Source organism: Sphaeramia orbicularis, chromosome 5 (genome assembly GCF_902148855.1).
Source record: "Sphaeramia orbicularis chromosome 5, fSphaOr1.1, whole genome shotgun sequence".
NCBI classification, from domain to species: Eukaryota; Metazoa; Chordata; class Actinopteri; order Kurtiformes; family Apogonidae; genus Sphaeramia; species Sphaeramia orbicularis.
The window spans coordinates 1,707,571-1,726,831 of record NC_043961.1 but is presented as its reverse complement, the minus strand read 5'-3'; the positions used below and the strand labels follow the sequence as shown (position 1 = coordinate 1,726,831).

At 38.9% G+C, this 19,261-nt stretch overlaps 1 protein-coding gene across 1 annotated transcript in view; it reads right to left on the bottom strand.

Annotated features, from left to right (window-relative positions):
• fer1l4 (fer-1 like family member 4) overlaps positions 1 to 19,261 on the bottom strand; it is a 50,518-nt gene that overhangs the window by 27,963 nt on the left and 3,294 nt on the right. Inside the window, 16 exon segments of the mRNA XM_030135532.1 lie at positions 834 to 937; positions 2,502 to 2,568; positions 2,732 to 2,857; positions 2,992 to 3,071; positions 3,420 to 3,606; positions 3,681 to 3,861; positions 5,349 to 5,517; positions 5,594 to 5,678; positions 6,528 to 6,590; positions 7,758 to 7,889; positions 8,152 to 8,212; positions 9,880 to 10,041; positions 10,252 to 10,296; positions 10,525 to 10,619; positions 12,159 to 12,258; positions 14,104 to 14,192. Coding sequence (XP_029991392.1) covers positions 834 to 937; positions 2,502 to 2,568; positions 2,732 to 2,857; positions 2,992 to 3,071; positions 3,420 to 3,606; positions 3,681 to 3,861; positions 5,349 to 5,517; positions 5,594 to 5,678; positions 6,528 to 6,590; positions 7,758 to 7,889; positions 8,152 to 8,212; positions 9,880 to 10,041; positions 10,252 to 10,296; positions 10,525 to 10,619; positions 12,159 to 12,258; positions 14,104 to 14,192 — 1,746 coding nt within the window.

The following is a 19,261-nucleotide window of genomic DNA, read 5'->3' as shown; positions in this document are numbered from 1 at the left end:
ACAGAGGCAGTAAATCCAGGTGTAGATTACTGCACAAAGAGAGAATTTTATTTTCCTTGGTCAGGATCTGTCCAGTCAGTCCAGCTGTGATTTACAAGGCTGACAATTAATACTGAACAAACAAGAACTGAAACTATGAATTATGAAAGAGCTGCAGCATCTGAAACTGACCACAGTGAACATTTGACACAGAAACAGAACCACAGTGCTGCAGTTTGTCATGTCTGTTATGGATTGAGATAGTCTCTGTCAGCTCACCATATATTTTTTTGTTAGTAAGTTTTTTGCTATTCTTTTTATCAAGTACTAGAACTTTCAGGTGACCCCATTTGAATTCCAGGCGACCCCATGTGAGGTCCTGACCCCAAGGGTGAAAAACAGTGCCCTAACATATCACAACAGTATCTGACATACAGTCATGGAAAAAATTATTAGACCACCTTTGTTTTCTTCAATTTCTTGTTCATTTTAATGCCTGGTCCAACTAAAGGTCCATTTGTTTGGACAAATATAATGAATAATAATAACAACAAAAATAGCTCATAGCAGTTTAATTTCAGAGCTGATATCTATCCATTTAACATGTTTTCTTGATAAAAACCAAAATCACTTCAGTTCTTCCATCAGTATCTGTGTCATTGTACTGACAAAAACAGTGCTTTAATTCATTCTATGTTTTCTTTTCTGTCTGTTTTAGTCACATGATACACACAGGAGTTAGGACTTAATTGCAGAACCATTGTTTTTGATGACTTTTGATGGTCTAATCATTTTTTTGGCCACTGTATGTTTAGCTGGATGTGGTTTAATGGATCATCAGTGTGACCCCTGACCTCAGGCAGGGGGTGGATCTCCTCTATCTCCACGGTAACAGCCTCTGGCACTTCAACTCCGGCCTCCCCAGAGTCATCACCCAGTTCACCAGTGGCCTGAGACTCTGTGGAAACAGGAAGTAAACAAACTGACCACTGAAGGCTTCATACACCTGCTTTAGGTAAGTAATGTCATATATTTACTTGAAACAAAAAAGTAACACAGAAAACAGAAAGTAATCCAAAATAAATACGCAACCTGTAAACAAAAGCATAGAAAAAATACATCTGGCAGGAGAGTTGGTTGACTTTTACCACTTAAACAGAATGACATGTATTTGAGCTCTGTGATGTTCTGGAAAAGTCTGAGCAAACATGAAACAGAAAAAGTCTGAGACGATGAAACCTCCCAAACCTGCAGGAGAGTCGGGTCACCTGCTGCAAAATCTGAGTTAGGATGGATGTATGTGATGACTATAGTACATGATGTTCTCATGTGGATGCAGATCAGTAGTAAAATAAATGAAACCAGGCAAACTTTATCCTGAATCACTAAATATGTCTCTAGTAGCAAAAGAAAATCACCCTGAAAAACAGGAGTGTCACTGTCCTGTACTGTTCCACCATGTTGAATGAAAAGAGATATTCACACGTTCATTATAAGTAGACATATCTATCTGAGCTGAGACATTTATTAGATTTTACTGATTGGCTGCTGGAAAAAAGGTGAAGTGCAAACATGAGCCAAACCTGTGTGTGATGTAGCCCCAAGTGATGCCATAAGAGTGCATTAAACCACCAAAATATAAACAGTATTCAGATTACAATAACACAGTATCACAGTGCTACTCTGTCACTATATGCTGACGATACCTACTACATTTTTAGTTTTTAATGCATTTATTGAGAAAAATGGATACAGTTTGTTTTCCAACTGTTCCTAAACTCTTTATGACTGTTTGTACAACTAAGGCAAGTTGTATTTTTAACTCATACAGTGCTATATACAGTATTTTTCATTCCTCTTGAACCTCACATTGCCCTATAACAGGGGTCTGCAACCTGTGGTTCCAGGACCACATATGGCTCGTTAGTATCTGTCTATGGCTCCTCTGGTCAAAAAACATAAGAAACATTTTAAAATGAACAGAATGAGTCATTACTTTTTAACAATTATAGTCCTAAATCTATTCCCACTTTGTCCATCTGCAAAAATGCGCAGGCTTTACATCAAATAAAAATTTTTTTTTGACAGCATAAAAACCAAAGTGGATTATTTTCTTGCCAAATTCAATATAAGATGCACAATTTGCATTTGTTTGTAGTTTGTAAGTAAGCCACTATACATGAAAGTTGTGCTTTTTCTTCGTTACACAACGTAATTATGTTTCAGAAATAGAGTCCATCATTAATAAAATTTTACAAATCTTGAAAGTTTTCTTTCTTGTAGTTGTGTCATTTCATAAATGCACCAGACACTGCATTACTGTGATGGAAATACAAAGTTAAATAGCAAACTAATCACAAATAGGCTACAGCAGAGCAGCCACCTCATGGTAAAAGGTAGATGGGTTTAAACATTTCTTTCATGGCTCAAGTCCGATTTCTTTGTTTTTTTTCCGAGACAAAAATGGCTGTTTACGTTGTAAAGCTCTGCCCTCTAACCTCTGACCTCCTCTGCAGACTGACCTTCTGGTTTATTCTTCTTTTTGCTGCTCCTCTTCTTTAAACCCAGTTTTCCCAGAGCTCCTTTTACCTTCACAAATAAGGAAACACTTACAATGACGTAAGGTTGTTACATTTTATAAAAACGTCTGATTTTTAATCGTTATTTAAGGCTCTAAGTGAAAGATTCAAAACAAATAAAAACTCATGAACTTAATAAACTCTCAGAACTCTATGTCAGAGTGTTCACTTACCTTCCCCATGGCGACTGAGGCAGTATCCGTGACGACAGCAGAGGGGGAGGAGTAAACCTCGACAGTGAGGGCGAGAAGGATTCGGCCTCGGTAGAAGATCCCTTCACCCAGACCCTGATTCAGAGCCTGAGGGTCACAGAAGAAGATCTGATCTACACTGATCCAGGTTCATTTTATTCAGAAGATACTAATGTTTCTCACTCTGAAAGTGCTGTTAGAGTACAGAGTATTAACTGTTGGTTTGTTCAGGTGTGTTTTACCTGATGGATATCTCCCAGGGTGGAATTCTTAGGTGAACCGTACAGATTAACCCAACTCGGTCCAAAAGTGGGGTTAAAACCTACAGAAAGACACACACTGTCATTTTAGAGTGAATTCTGTTGAAGGATCCTGGTGTTATGGAGAAAATAAATGAAATGTGGTTGTGAGTTAATCCCTGCCTCACAGGAAATGGATAAAAAACACAAGTTCACCTGGTCAGAAAACTAACCAGAAACACATGGAATCTGCTCCAGTAGAAGGTGAACACAGCTTTGAATAAGCAAAAAGGATTGACTGTATTTATTTATTTATAGAGTGTATTTGTTTGTATTATATCTATGGATTATATTCATTTAACTCTATCTAAGGGGACTATTTTTTTTATATTACACATTGTAGACTGTATTTCATCAGATCTAATCGGTACCGTTCCTGGTCGGGTCAGAAATCTGCTGCAGATCCAGGAAATGTGTTGCCAAGGCGATGTCCCCCATCTTGGCATCATCCAGGACCTGGACTCTGATTCTTTGGGCCAGAGGAGGAAACTGCTCGATGAAGGAGATCTCCTCATTCCAGACTGGACAGCTGGTGGCGCTGGCGACTGACGTTTCCCCCTGAACTCACACCAACAGGTCGATGAGAAACACGTCGCCTCCTGGTGGTTAAAAGAGTCCACCTGAGAACGTACCTGCTGTCCAGCAAAGGTCACCTGGACGTACGGGTCGATGAAGACTGTCCGGTCAGTGACCTTTGACATTTTGGCCATTAGTCCAGAGTCCATGGTAGGCAGACCCTCTGCCCTGTAGACCCGAACACGAAAGCGAGCCCAGGGACGTTCAGACGACATCCCACGAGGAAGCAGCAGGTTCCTGCACGAAAAATACACAATATGACAATATAATGGAAAAATATTTACCTATAAAACAAGTTAAATGAAATGATGCAAATCAACAGGGGAAGTGTGGTCTCTTTAACCCATAAAGACCCAAACAGCCACTGGTGACCAAAATTATCTACCAAATATAAAATGTTTAATAACTTCTGATCCATTAATTCTATCAATTCATGTAAAAAAACTGGTGTAAAATACAGTTTGTCATGTTTTCATGGTCATCACATATGACCCATTTGGACGTTCAGCGCTGCAAAAATCAAAATCTTACCAAGTGGTTTTTTTTTGTCTCATTTCTAGTCTAAATATCTCATCACACTTAAAATAAGACAGAATCACCAAAAGAAAAACTTTTCAGTGAGATGTAAGAACTGATTTTCAGACAATAGATCTGGAAAATATTATTTCAAGAAATCTTACCAAGATAATTGTCACTTGTTCCATTGGCAGATTTTTTGCTTAATTCAAGATTTTTTTGCTTAATTCAAGAAGAAATAAATATATAAGATCATTTTAACCCTGAAAAAAACAGCAAAGATAGACTTTTTCACAGATCTGTTGGTCTGTATAAACTGAATATGAAAAACTATGAATGTACAAATAAATATACTAGTATACAGACTAAATGCATGAACTGTATATACTGCATTCATGCATTAAGTCTGGTCTTATATTCAGATTCTATATTCAGCTTCTATATATAGCTTCATATATATAGAAGCTGAGTCTATAAACTGAATATAAAATCTGAATATATACATTAAATAGTTTCAGTTTTTGATGTGAACATTTACCACACCTGTCTTCATGTACAAATATGGTCACTTAACTCATATTCTTCCAAAAGTTTTTCAGAATTTCTTTGTTTTCTTCTGTTATTCACAATTATCCTACATGATATTCAAGCAAATTTGATCTTCCATACTGTCAAACTTCTGTCAGTCAGTATTCTCTGAAATATGGTGGACCAAATCTGTGGAATAACCTACGACCGGAACTTCTATCAACATCTATTTTATCATTATTTAAAAAGTATCTGGAAAGGACTGGAATTCATGAAAAAATGTACGGCTGTATATCATTTGATTTGAGGATTTGTAATGTGATTTGCATTTTTATTATTTTGGTTTTTTTTAGTTTATTAATTCAGTTATATTTGTATTTTTAATTCCTTTTTCTTCTTTTTTTTCTTTTCTTCTTTTTTTCTCTGTGTATTGTTCATTTCCGGGGAGGTATTCATATAAGCCTTTTTGGGCTTCTAACCTCTCCTGCACAATGATGTTACCTGTTTGAATGGTTTTTTTTTTTATTTTTCCTTGCTGTTTTATGATGTGCAAAATAAAAAAAATAATAAAAAATAAAAAGAATATACAGTACTAGGTGAGTATAATCAGTGGATATCTAAAGTGAATCCATCCTAAACCTCCAGTTTGTGACAGATCCACATTTTTAAACTCTACTGACTTCTCGATGTCCTCGCTGGCTCCAGACGAGGAGCTCGGGGGCAGACTGGGCATGCTCAGAGCGTCGCCCTTCATCAGCATGCTGAGGCTGGCTTTGACGTAACCTTTGACCCCCGACCTGGTGTCTGCCGGGTCGGTGAGAGGAGCCCACTTCTGGTAGAAGCGGTGGTCTGATGGGACAGAGGTCAAAGGTCAGTGGGCGGTGTGGAGGCGGGGTCAGGGCGATGCGGAGGTCAGGTGAGTTACCTGGCTGGTTGAACACGGTGGCGATGTCGATCTTGAAGGTCCCGATGTGGGTCAACAGGAAGGCCAGGGTCCGCCTGTGGAACACCTGAGACAACACAGGTGTTCAGTTTGGCCACGCCCACATGTTCCACAGAACGACAGAGCAGACGTTTAGACGCAGAACATTAACAGTTCTGATGAGTCTAACTTATGGTGTCTCAGAGGTCCAGGTTTAGGCCTGTCCTCCTGGTTCTGAGACACGGTTATGATCGTTTATGAAAACTAACGAAATGACGAAAACTAGAATTGTAAAAACATTTTCATTAACTGAAAGAAATAAAAACTATAATTAAAAGAAAAAACATAACTGACTGAAACTGTATTGTGTGTTTACAAAGCTTAAATGGATAAAAATTATGGATAAAATTCCCTTCGTTTTCGTCTTTGTCAACGTCAGATTGATACGAAATCGATTTATTTCCCTCAGGCAATTTTCTCTGCTGTCACCATTTGATATTTAAGGGTCCGTCACTTGTGTTCACTTGTGGTTTCCAGTCGTCTTCTGGTCCCCACTCTACCTGGAAACATGGAGACTAAAGCAGCAGAGTCCTGTACGCGATTTATGTGAATACGACAGAGAAGAAGAGAAAAGATACAAAAAAAACTAAAACTAAGCATTTAGAAAAAAAATGAAAACTAATAAAAACTATCAAACCTGCTCTACAACTAATTAAAACTAACTCAATTAGAGAAAAAAAGTCCAAACTAAATAAAACTAAACTAGAATGAAAAATCGTAAACTGGTATAACCCTGTTCTGGGACAGGTTAATGGAACAGATCCAGTTCTAATGTTACCATGAAGACCGTGTTTGTCCTGCTGAGGTAAACCCCCCATGACCGCTGTGGGAAAAACCTATTTACATATCAACAAAAACAATAAAACTCAGAACTGACCTTTATTTCTATGACTTTATCGAACAGGATCTCCGCTGTTTCCTGAAACTCAAACTGGAAGTTCTGAAAGAAGGAGACAAGAGGAAGTAAACAGCAGATCTACTGGATTCCACTGGATTCTAGTGGATTCTAGTGGATTCTGAAAGAGACTGAAACCACAGTAAGTTCAGATAAGAGACTGAAACAGATTCCACACACGTTTAAACCACATGCCCGTTTTGTAGATTTTATTTATTTTGTCCTTTTACTGGACTGTAGTGGACTCTAGTGGACTGTAGTGGACTCTAGTGGACTGTAGTAGTCTGTAGTGGATTCTAGTGGACTGTAGAGGACTCAACTCTACCTTGTTGTAGAAGTGACAGTTGGTGGACTCTAGTGGACTCAGCATACTGTAGTGGACTCTAGTGGACTGTGGTGGACTGGTGTACTGTAGTGGTCTGTAGTGGATTGCAGAAGCCTCTGGTGGACTGTAGAGGACTCTAGTGGTCTGTGGTTTACTGTAGTGGACTGTGGTGGATTGTGGTGGATTGTAGTGAACTGGTGGACTATAGTGGACTCGGTGGTCTCTAGTGGTCTGTGGTGGACTGTAGTGATCTATAGTGGTCTCTTGTGGAGTCTAGTGGACTCAGCATACTGTAGTGGACTCTAGTGGACTGTGGTGGACTTTAGTGGACTGTAGTGGACTGCGGTGGGCTGTATTGAACTGTGGTGGATTGTGGTGGACTGTGGTGGTCTAATGGACTGTAGTGGACTTTAGTGGACTGTGGTGGTCTCTAGTGGACTGTAGTGGACTTTAGTGGACTGTGGTAGTCTGTAGTGGACTGTAGTGGACTGTGGTGGACTGTATTGAACTGTGGTGGATTGTGGTGGACTGTGGTGGTCTAATGGACTGTAGTGGACTTTAGTGGACTGTGGTGGTCTCTAATGGACTGTAGTGGACTTTAGTGGACTGTGGTGGTCTCTAGTGGACTGTAGTGGACTTTAGTGGACTGTGGTGGACTGTAGTGGTCTGTAGTGGACTGTAGTGGTCTGTAGTGGACTGCGGTGGTCTGTACTGGACTGTAGTGGTCTGTAGTGGACTGTGGTGGTCTGTAGTGGACTGTAGTGGTCTGTAGTGGACTGTGGTGGTCTGTGGTGGTCTGTAGTGGACTGTGGTGGTCTGTAGTGGACTGTAGTGGTCTGTAGTGGACTGTGGTGGTCTGTGGTGGTCTGTAGTGGACTGTACTGGACCTCGTTGTAGAAGGGACAGTTGGTGGACTTCTGCGTTGCCGTGTGTCTCTTCTGGTTTCCAGCTCTGATATAAACCACAGGGTTAATGTTGACCCCGACCAACTTCTGCGCCTCCAGGACGTTCACGTTGACCTGAACACACACACACACACACACACACACACACACACACACACACACACACATTATGAACACATCCAGACAAAAGCTTTTATTTGATCACATTATTTAAGTTCAACTCATGTCTTAAACACAGCAGGGGCAAATATAACAACTGTCGAATCTTCTAAAATCACTGAGAACGAGGAGTCGATCAGCTGATCCGCAGGTCAGGTGTTCGACATCAGTTGCCACGGCAACAGCTTTAGCTCGTTACAGCGACGATCAGACTCACCTGGAAGCTCTGGACCCTGGGAGCTGCAGCCACCACACGTCTGGACAACGGCCTGCAACGACTGCACACACAGAGTTAGAGGTCAGATAGGATGACCACTGCCCCACAGTGACCACACAGTGACCACACAGTGACCACACGTCTGGACAACGGCCTGCAACGACTGCACACACAGAGTTAGAGGTCAGATAGGATGACCACTGCCCCACAGTGACCACACAGTGACCACACGTCTGGACAACGGCCTGCAACGACTGCACACACAGAGTTAGAGGTCAGATAGGATGACCACTGCCCCACAGTGACCACACAGTGACCACACAGTGACCACACAGTGACCACACGTCTGGACAACGGCCTGCAACGACTGCACACACAGAGTTAGAGGTCAGATAGGATGACCACTGCCCCACAGTGACCACACAGTGACCACACAGTGACCACACGTCTGGACAACGGCCTGCAACGACTGCACACACAGAGTTAGAGGTCAGATAGGATGACCACTGCCCCACAGTGACCACACAGTGACCACACGTCTGGACAACGGCCTGCAACGACTGCACACACAGAGTTAGAGGTCAGATAGGATGACCACTGCCCCACAGTGACCACACAGTGACCACACAGTGACCACACAGTGACCACACGTCTGGACAACGGCCTGCAACGACTGCACACACAGAGTTAGAGGTCAGATAGGATGACCACTGCCCCACAGTGACCACACAGTGACCACACAGTGACCACACGTCTGGACAACGGCCTGCAACGACTGCACACACAGAGTTAGAGGTCAGATAGGATGACCACTGCCCCACAGTGACCACACAGTGACCACACGTCTGGACAACGGCCTGCAACGACTGCACACACAGAGTTAGAGGTCAGATAGGATGACCACTGCCCCACAGGGACCACACAGTGACCACACAGTGACCATACGTCTGGACAACGGCCTGCAACAACTGCACATATAGAGTTAGAGGTCAGATAGGATGACCACTGCCCCACAATGACCACACAGTGACCACACAGTGACCCTACAGTGACCCCACAATGACCACACAGTGACCCCACAGTGACCCTACAGTGACCACACAGTGACCACACGTCTGGACAACAGCCTGCAGCGACTGCACACACAGGATTAGAGGTAAGATAGGATGACCACCACCCCACAGTGACCCCACAGTGACCCCACAGCAACCCCACAGTGACCACACAGTGACCACACAGTGACCCCACAGCAACCCCACAGTGACCACACAGTGACCACACAGCGACCCCACAGTGACCACACAGTGACCCTACAGTGACCACACAGTGACCCTACAGTGACCCACCAGTGACCACACGGTGACCCCACACTTACACCGGTCTATAGTTTATTAGAAATGATCTGCCTCAGATTAAATGTGTTTCATTTTACATACTTTAAAAGCTGAATTGAAAATAAAAAACCAAAGTGCTGCTGATCTGTTCATTTATAACAGGGGTGTCAGGCTTCAGCCATCAGGACTAACCCAGACCCAGATTTGACCCTGGGCCCAGAACCAGATCTGGACATGGACTTAGACCTAGACCCAGACCCAAGTGTGCACATGGACCTATACCTAGAACTAGACTTAAACCTAGACCTGGACCTGGACCTGGCCCCAGACCCAGACCTGGACACAAACCTAGATCTGGACCTGGACCCAGACCTGGATCAGCAGGTGAACCCACCTGAGCAGGGGGGTGAAGACCACGTTGGCCGTCTCCAGGTCTGTCAGGTCGTCGTCCCAGTCGTCGTCATCGTCGTCATCTTCCTCCCCAGTTCCGACCAGGCTCCGCCCCAAACGCCGAACTTCTCTCTCCAGTTGATCTGGGCGAGTGACGGTCAGCTGACTGGGAGCCAATCAATCAATCAATCAATCAATCAATCAATCAATACATCAATACATCAATGAGCAACTTTATTGTATTGTATTTATTGTAACTCTATTTTAACTTTATGACATAAATGTGAAAATACTGATTCTGATCCATGGGTTTGTAAATGTTCATGATTCTGGAACACAGTCTGTCAGTCATGGTCATGTGACCATCAGTTCTGACCTCTCGACATCGTCAAAGCCTTGGTTCCGGATGACCAGAGCTGATCTGAGAACAGACAGAAAATGGACAAACAGACCAACATCACACATGGCACTAAATATCTGAGATATGGTCAAAGAAAGAGTTAATGAGAAATAAAACTAATGAAAGTATCAGTGACGGACACATACACAGCACCGTGGAAACAATAATAACAGTAATAATAGTAATAATAATAAATGAAAAGGAAGTGGTGTTAAAGGAACAGTTGGAGTGATGTCATTGTCGTCTTACTCGTCTTTGTCTTCAACTCTCAGGAACTCCAGTCCGTCCCATCCTCCGGCCGTTCCTTCGACAGGATGATACCGGACGTCCAACTCGATGTAGATCTGCAGACAGACACACGGACATGAAGACGTAAATATTCTGATATAAATGTAGTTTAAGTGTAAAGCCTCAGTGTTCATTTACAGTGAAACAGCTGTTGTGTGTGTTTTACTGTTTTATCTGACGTGTTCATTCCAGACTGAGGGACGAGTGTGTTTTAGAATGTTTAGAAACGGGCAAATAATACAGCACCCCAAAAAAACTATGATGGTCAGTAGAAAATACCAGAACAAGATGAGGTGAAAAGGAAGAAAAACTGGTCCTAGTAAGTAGTAGTGTAAAAGTTTAATTCCACCTTTGTCTGTGTTGTTTTTCAGGGTTGAAATGAACATATATATTTATTTCTCGTTCTTTTTTCTTTAGATACAACAAGAAAATACAGCAAATACGTGCACAGCCTTAAAAGACACACACAAAAAAAACTGAACCAAATGTGTTGTAAAGGTTAAAGTCACTATTTAGTCACTATTTAGTTTGACCTCTGACCCCCTGACAAGAAACAGCACAAATACTCAGAAACATCTGACACATGTTGAATGAAACTTAATTATATTAATAATTTTTGTTGATTATTTTGGTCATTTTTGTTTAGGTCGTTGATTATTTTGTTCAGTTTGTCATTATTTTGTACTTTTTGTTGATAATTTATCTCATATTTACTGATTTTGTTTGTTATTTTATTCATTTTTGTTCAATTTATTGTTTGTTCATTTTTGTTCAATGTGTTGATTGTTTTGTTCTTTTTGATAATTTTATCCATTGGTGTTCTTTTTCTTGATATTTGATTTGTTGATATTTAAGTTAATTTTTGTTTTTTTTTTCAATTTGTCACTGGCATAAAACATCAGAAAATTAATGCCATAAATCTCATATTGTCTGAACAAAAGGGTTAAAGATATGTTCAGACAAAGGGAGGTCACATTAAATATAACCACTTTGATTTATCGAAGGTGTTTTTAACCTGGAACTTTTGTTTTTCCTGCTGTTCATACAGGTTGGATCTAAATCTGTGGACGTTAGAACTTTACTACACTAGAAAGATGGAACAGGACTTTTACTCAGGGCAATATTTAAGAATAAATTATCACCTGAACAAAAATTAATTTGTACATTTGACCCCAAAGACAGTAAATGCTGTGGACAGATGAACACAAACCCTTGATATGAACTTAAAAATACAGAAAGTCTGATGCATTTTCCACAAACTTAATCTAATGGAGGGTTTTAACACCGACAGAAGGTGTTAAACTTTATGTTTAACATAAAACTGACTGGTTTAAGAGGATCTGAAACTAGTTATTTAAGTTAAAAAGACAAAGAATGAAGAGTTTATAAGTGAAGTGAAACAAAGGAAAGGCTCCATCCTTTATCACCAACATTACAAACAAATACACAGACACCAACATTTCACCAGACTAAAGGAAGGAAAACTGTAAAATGAGTAAAAACTTCAGACAAATGAAGGAAAAAATATCAGATTTACTCCAACATATGAAGGAGACAAAAAAAAAAAAAAAAACTGTAGAAAATCTAAAACTTACATCAGTCAGACTGTAGTTGGAGTCAGTCAGCGGTTCCCGTAGCAACAGCCTCCCAGCGGTGACGACATGTTGAAGACTGATGACGAGTTTACCCAGAAGTCTAACAAACACAGGAACGTTAAAGCGTATTTTCAACCATAAACCAGCTTCTTCAGTGTTTTTTCACTGTAATCCTTCATTCTTTGGTCTCAACTGGACCTAAAGGTGGGATTTATGTCGACATGAGTTTGTATCAGTCGAAATTAAAGAAGTATGGAAGTAGAAACTCAAACTAACACTAAAAATGAATAAAAAAAAGTAGTAAACCTGCTTAAAAAACATATTCACACTGAAATGAGTCTGAAAAGAAAAATAAAACTAATGAAAATATGTAATTTCATCAGATTTACTTTCACTCTTTGACCTTATTGACTAAATGTGTCTTTTTAATTAGTTTTAATTGTGTTTTATGTGCATCTTACAATTACAGAAACAGCAAAATCTACAAAATGATGCAGATTCCATAAAAACACAACCAGACGCTCTTCTTCTTCTACTGTGTTTATTACAGCTGTGCTCCAGCGCCTCCTTCTGAACAAACAACAAACACTGGTTTATTCAGTACAAAGTTAAAGAAGAGGATTAGAACCACTGGAAAAAAAACAAAAAAGGTCCAGTAAATATTTTTATTATGTTATTTTGAGATTAAAGTCAGAATTCTCAGAGAAAAGTCAGAAATTCTGAGATTAATCACAGAATTCTGACTTTAATCTCAGAATAATAATAAAAATATGTACATATATTTTGCACCTATTGTTTTTGTGTTTTTTTCCAGTGGCCCTAATCCTCTTCGGTACAAACCTGCTTATGGAAACACAGTTTTGGCTTTTTTTGTTTTTTTGCAGTTTCCAAAAGTTGCATTCCATGTCGCTGTAATCATGTGTCTGTTTCCTGAATTTCCATTTATTAGTTTTGAAATATTCTTGTTTGTGGTACATGTTAACCCGCCGGTATCCAGGTGCACCTTTTAGGCACACTTTGCACTTCGTTTTAAAAAACTTCATATTATTTTTCACAATTTAAATAAGGTTAGAATTCAAAAGTTGTTCATTTTTGCATGATCTTTAAAATTCTGTCCACCAACTCAAATGTGCACATTGTAAACAAAAGAAAATGACCAGACTAGCATCTGTCTGCCAAGTGTGCATAAAACGCACTGTTTCTAACATTTGATCTGTATGATTAGGGCTGACCTTGATTTGCAAAAATAAAATCAAATTAGAGCATAAAAATAAATCAATATATAATATTTAATAGTTGGATTTATAGGTGTGCATTTTACGCACACTTGGTGACAGATGCTAGTATTTTTGAACATTTGACCAAGTGCCAAAAATAATAATGCAAATTAACCAGTGTTGGAGTTAATCACTGACATATGCCAGGATGGAAAAATCTAATAATATGTGATCCACTTTTTATGGAGTATATTGAAAAAAAAGATTTTTTTTGTGATTTTTGTATCCAAAAAACAAAAAGTTAGTTTCCATTACAAACACAGCACTTAAAGGGTTAAAAGTGTGACAATTATTGAGTATTTGGTATTTTTATTTATGGCTCAAGTTGATGAAATAGAAAAAAGTGTAAAAGAATTGAAAACAAACTGTATGACAAATTTTTTTGACATTATTCCACAAGTGTGCCAAAAAGGCACACTGGGTGTTTAGTACGGGCCTTGGTGGACGGGACACCAGAGGGTTAAATACATACGTGTGTTTGAGTCTGTGTCTTTTTCCTTTAGTTTTATTCTTGACAGTATCAGTCACAAATTCCATCAGAACTGTTGAAACTTTCATAAAAAAATCTGAAACCCCGCCCCTAAACTACTACTTCACTGTTGTTGCTATAGAAACGAGGCCTGATTCAGACAGGGATGGGACTGAAAACAGGTGAGTGTGTGAGTTACCTGTTGGAGAACATTTTACTGCAGTTGTACACACTGACGGACAAAACTTCATCTTTGATCAGTTTCCCATAGTGAGGCCACCGGAAATACTGAACAAACAAACAGAAAACAAACAAACAAACAAACAGAAAACAAACAAACAAACAAACAGAAAACAAACAAACAAACAAACAGAAAACAGGCAGACACAGGGGCCTTCTGTTAGAACATGTGCATATTTATACAGTAAAAAAAACAGCTTCATAACCACAAATGTATCTCTTTTTTAGTTGTAGTGCAAAAGAGTAAAAGTGCAATTTTAACAATATCTACCTTACCAGCTTCTCATTTAAACATGTGGATTACAACCTAACAGATCACAGTGGATCTACAAATTCACAAAACATTTAGTAAAAGGCAGAATGTTGTTAAAACTGCACTTATTTTTCTTGAGAAACTTCAGGTTGTTCATGGTTGTCTAGATTATTCACTTCTTTTTTTTTTAAGTATAGTTCCTTCATCCCATGGGCCAAATCAGACCCTTTGGCAGATCCGTTTTGGCCCACAGGCCATATGTTTGACACCTCTGCTTTAGATCCTCATACATCTGACATCGTGGACCTTTAATCCTGTAACACTGAGTGTATCATATTTGATGCATGAGTTTTGAAGCCCTCTACGCAATCAGTGTGATTTTTTTTTTCTTGAAAAACCTGATGTATATAATTAGATACATGCAATACACAGACAATCCACCTGGGGGAGGAGTTCATTCACCAGGGGTCTTTCCAGTGACACTACAAGACTGACATTAATGAGGAGTCATTTGGGAAAAATGTGAAGTTTAAGTGAATCAGAGGAGGTTGTTACTAGTGAAGGTGAACCAAACAGTAGGAGGTAACTGTATGTCAGCGCTGCATTAAACACACATCAGTGGCTGTTAATCCCAGCAAAGAGGAGGAGGGGGCTTTAAAACTGTCAGATGACCTGAGGAAAACTGGGTATCTCTAAAAAAGAACCCAAATATTTCTCCAAGCACATTTACAGCACGGACAGAACTACTTTTTACTATGAGTTGAAGTTGTCTGTTACCTTTAACCCTATAACACTGAACCTATCATATTTGATCCATGAGTTTTGAAGCCCTACATGATCAGTGTGATTTTTTTTTCTTGAAAAACCTGATGTATATAATTAGATACATGCAATACACAGATAATCCACCAGGAGGAGGAGTTCATTCACCAGGGGCCTTTAGTGACACTACAAGACTGACATTAATGAGGAAGGAGTGGTAAATGGTAAATGGACTGAACTTCTATAGTGCATTTTCTCCACCTTCATGGTGCCCAAAGGGCTTTACACTTCCTCACATTCACCCATTCACACACACACTCATACACCAGCGGGCCACTGCTGCCATGCAAGGCGCAATTTAGGGTTTAGTGTCTTGCCCAAGGACACTTCGACATGTGGACAGTAGGAGCCAGGATTCAAACCACCAACCCTTTGGTCATTGGATGACCCGCTCTACCAGCTGAGCCCCAGCCGCCCCAGGAGGCAGAACTTTGACAGTTTTGAAAAGAAATTACCAATTTGTCAGACATGTTTGTGTTATATTATGTTTTTGTTTGTTCAAAAATAATAATATTTGAGCACTGAGACCCGATGTATCAAATAAGATCCAAAATGGAAACTCATACATGGAAATTGATATTTGAAAAAAATATTTTTTTTGGTTGTTCAGCAGGACCAATAAAGGCTCCAGGTTCAAAGAACTGGAATGTTCTGTTAAAGTTTTAACGGTTCAGGCTTTACAGGGTTAACATGACGTCTGTGGGTAAAAACGTGGATCGTGTGTTTATAGGAAACTGGTGTTCGGTCACACCTGAACAACAAACACTGAGTCACTTCAGAACGGTGAGTGGACGTCACACACCTGCTCCTGCATCTACAGGAAGTGATGTCACACAGTTGTTTCATAATAACAGTGATCTACACTACATTACCCATGAGCCTTAGCTGTTGTTACTATGGAGACCTTTCCATCCAAACCTGGGACTGACCCTGACTCTCTGTGGTCTATGTCCAGTATCTTCTGGTCCTTTTGCAGTTTTTTGGGACATTCATGCTCTATGTGTGGCATAAAAGATCTAACGAGGTAAAACCAGCAGTGCATGATGGGTAATATTGCCTGTCCGCTTTCATCAGACCTGTTGGGTTCTCTGTGTGTCAGATCATCTACAGTTTAATTCTATACTCCTCGTGTCCAAATGTACAAATCCACTATTTTTACAATCTAAAACTTTGAAACTCATTGACTTTGAGGAATTTAAAACTATTCGAAAAATGTATAAAGCAAAGAATAACTGACTGCAGGGGAATATTCAACAAATGTTTAGTGAAAGAGAGGGAGGCTGTGATTTAAGGGGAAATTTAATTTACAGATTCATAAAGTACAAACTACATTAAAAAGTTTCTGTATGACCATCTGTGGAGCAAAACTATGGAACGAACTGTGTGTGGAGATAAAACAAATATCAAACATAATTCAGTTTGAAAAAACATAGAAAGAATATTCTTGAGAGGTCCAGTATTTAATACTGACACTGAGGCCTGTTTGTTTATGGATGATGTTGAACTGATAAATCTGCTGCAATTATTGGAGAAAATGGTTGAATTGTTGAGTCTGTTTGTATGACTGCACTGCAGGGGCGTCAAACTTATTTTAGTTCAGTTCCACATTCAGCCTAATCTGATCTAAAGTGGGCCGAACCAGTAAAATAACATAAATAATAGGATAAGAACTTATAAATACTGTCAACTCCAAAGTTTTCTATGTTTTTGAGAGAAAAAAGTAAAATTCCATAATGAAATTGTTTACATCTACGAAACGTACTTGAACATAACATGAACAAATATGAACAACCTGAAAATTCTTAAGAAAAATCAGTGCAATTTTAACAATATTACACCTTAGTTTATCATTTACACATGTGCATCACAACTTACAGATCACAGCGGATCTACAAATACACAAAACATTTAGAATATTGTTAAAATTCCACATACTTCTCTTAAGACATTTCAGGTTGTTCACATTTTTTGAAAAAGGCTAGTCTGTCAATATAAAATGTTTGTGTAATTTAACTTTTTTTTTTCTCTAAAACAGAGGAAAATTTGCAGTTTTCATTATTTATAGGTTGTTATTATTATAGTATTTAACTGATCTGACCCACATTAGATTGTAATTGACCTAAAATGATTTTAACATCTGAATTGTTCATATCTTCAGTGTAATTTTTGCATTTCACAAATTCACCCTGTGGGCCGGATTTGGCCCCTGAGCCGCATGTTTGACACCTGTGCTGGACTGACATGAACAGACTTATGTATAATTCAGTTACTGCATTATGGATTTGTTGTGGTTCAATGCTAAAATTAGGAAAAATGTATTGTTTGATTCTTGTATTCAGTTAGTGATAAAGGTGTAAACGCACTGAGGGGTTGGATTAAGTCAGACTTCTTCTTCCTTCTTCTTTTGTAAAATTCAGACTTGTATGTTTGAAGATAGATTCTGTTCATTTAAATGTCATTTTGTTTTTGTCTTAATTTGCTTCGTTTTGTTTTATTTTGTTTCTTTGCATGTTCAAAATAAATAAATAAATCAAATCAGATCAAATCATAGCATCATGTTTCTGATCAGTGCTCATCAACTACATTTCCCATGAGGCCGTGGGGCTGAGTTAGATATCAGTCCAATCAGATGTGTGTGTGTTGAAGGAGCAGCAGTGTGTGTTCAGCAGGAGTGGTCCAGGTTCTATCAGTCTATTAACATAGTTTCAGATGTGAACACATGAAACCTCAGCAGCTCATCCACTCAGACATGAACTTCACATGTTCTCTAAACAAGAGTTACTGTTGTCATGGAATTCATTTGTCATTAGGCTTTGGATTTAACTTTTTTTTTTTCTTAATTTTTACATCCTGTATTTTGTGGTGTTGAACTTGTTGTCAATATTCTGCCTCCAGTAAAATATTCTGAGCATAAAAAAGAGTTTTAAAGGTTAAAGGTTAACCCACTCCTCTGCATTTTACCCATAATACACAGCGCCTAGTATTAGCATTAGCACATTGTTAGCAGTGAGCTTCCATTCCTTTTAACCCTTTCATGCATAGTGGTCACTAAAGTGGACGGTTCTTCTCCAGCTGTTCTCTTGTATATTCATGGATTTTGTTGTTTTAGTTCCATATCAGCCGACACAGTGGACACTTATGCACCATCCCATAATAATACACTGACATTCAGACCAGTACTGTAACTTTGCTGTTCTTGATAAATCTGATCCGCACTGACATGTTTTAGGGTAATTCAATTGTTAATTGTTAGACTGTTTTTAAACTTTTTTTTTTTTTTCTAAACGAAAAGGGTTTTTTCCATATTATCTTCATGAAGTGAATAATAACTAGCATTAGAATATGTTAAAATGTGAGAAAACATCAGATTAGCAACATTAAAAATGTTTTCATTTCATTGTTTCCATATCCCTTTCTGCTATTGGGTTTTATATGTACATATGTATGTTTCTTTGCTTCAAAAGTTATATGCATGGTGTGCCTGAGTGGATATTTTTGGAACTAGATAAAAAAAAAAACAACTCGATCACATTGTTTGTTTGTTTTTTTCATGCCAAAGGAGGAATAAAAACACTCAAGAAAAAAAAATCTTGACTAAGGTTCTCATAATTCCTGTATGAAAGGGTTAAACTGGACAGAAATAATATTTGACTTTCATTGTGATAATTTTTGACATTGACTGATAAAAAAATGTTGAATGTGTCGTCCAGTGGAGCTGAGTGCTGTTTCTAAAATGGTCACTGTCTGTGGTCATGTGACTAAGTATGACTGTGACAGACCAAAAACACAGTCCCACCTGCCGCTCTCCTCACCCCTCATTTTAACCATTTGTTAGACTAGTTTAACCAAATTCTAACTTAATCTCACTGTCTTTTCTTTTTTTACTGGTTTTACCAACATTTAGTCTGTTTTAACCATCTCTTCATTTGATTTTTCTGTATTTTAGTCTAGTTTAACCATCTTTAAGTCTGGTTTAACTTTCAAATAGTTTGGTTTCGACATTCTTAGTTAGATTTTGCTATTTTTTAGACTTTTTTTTACT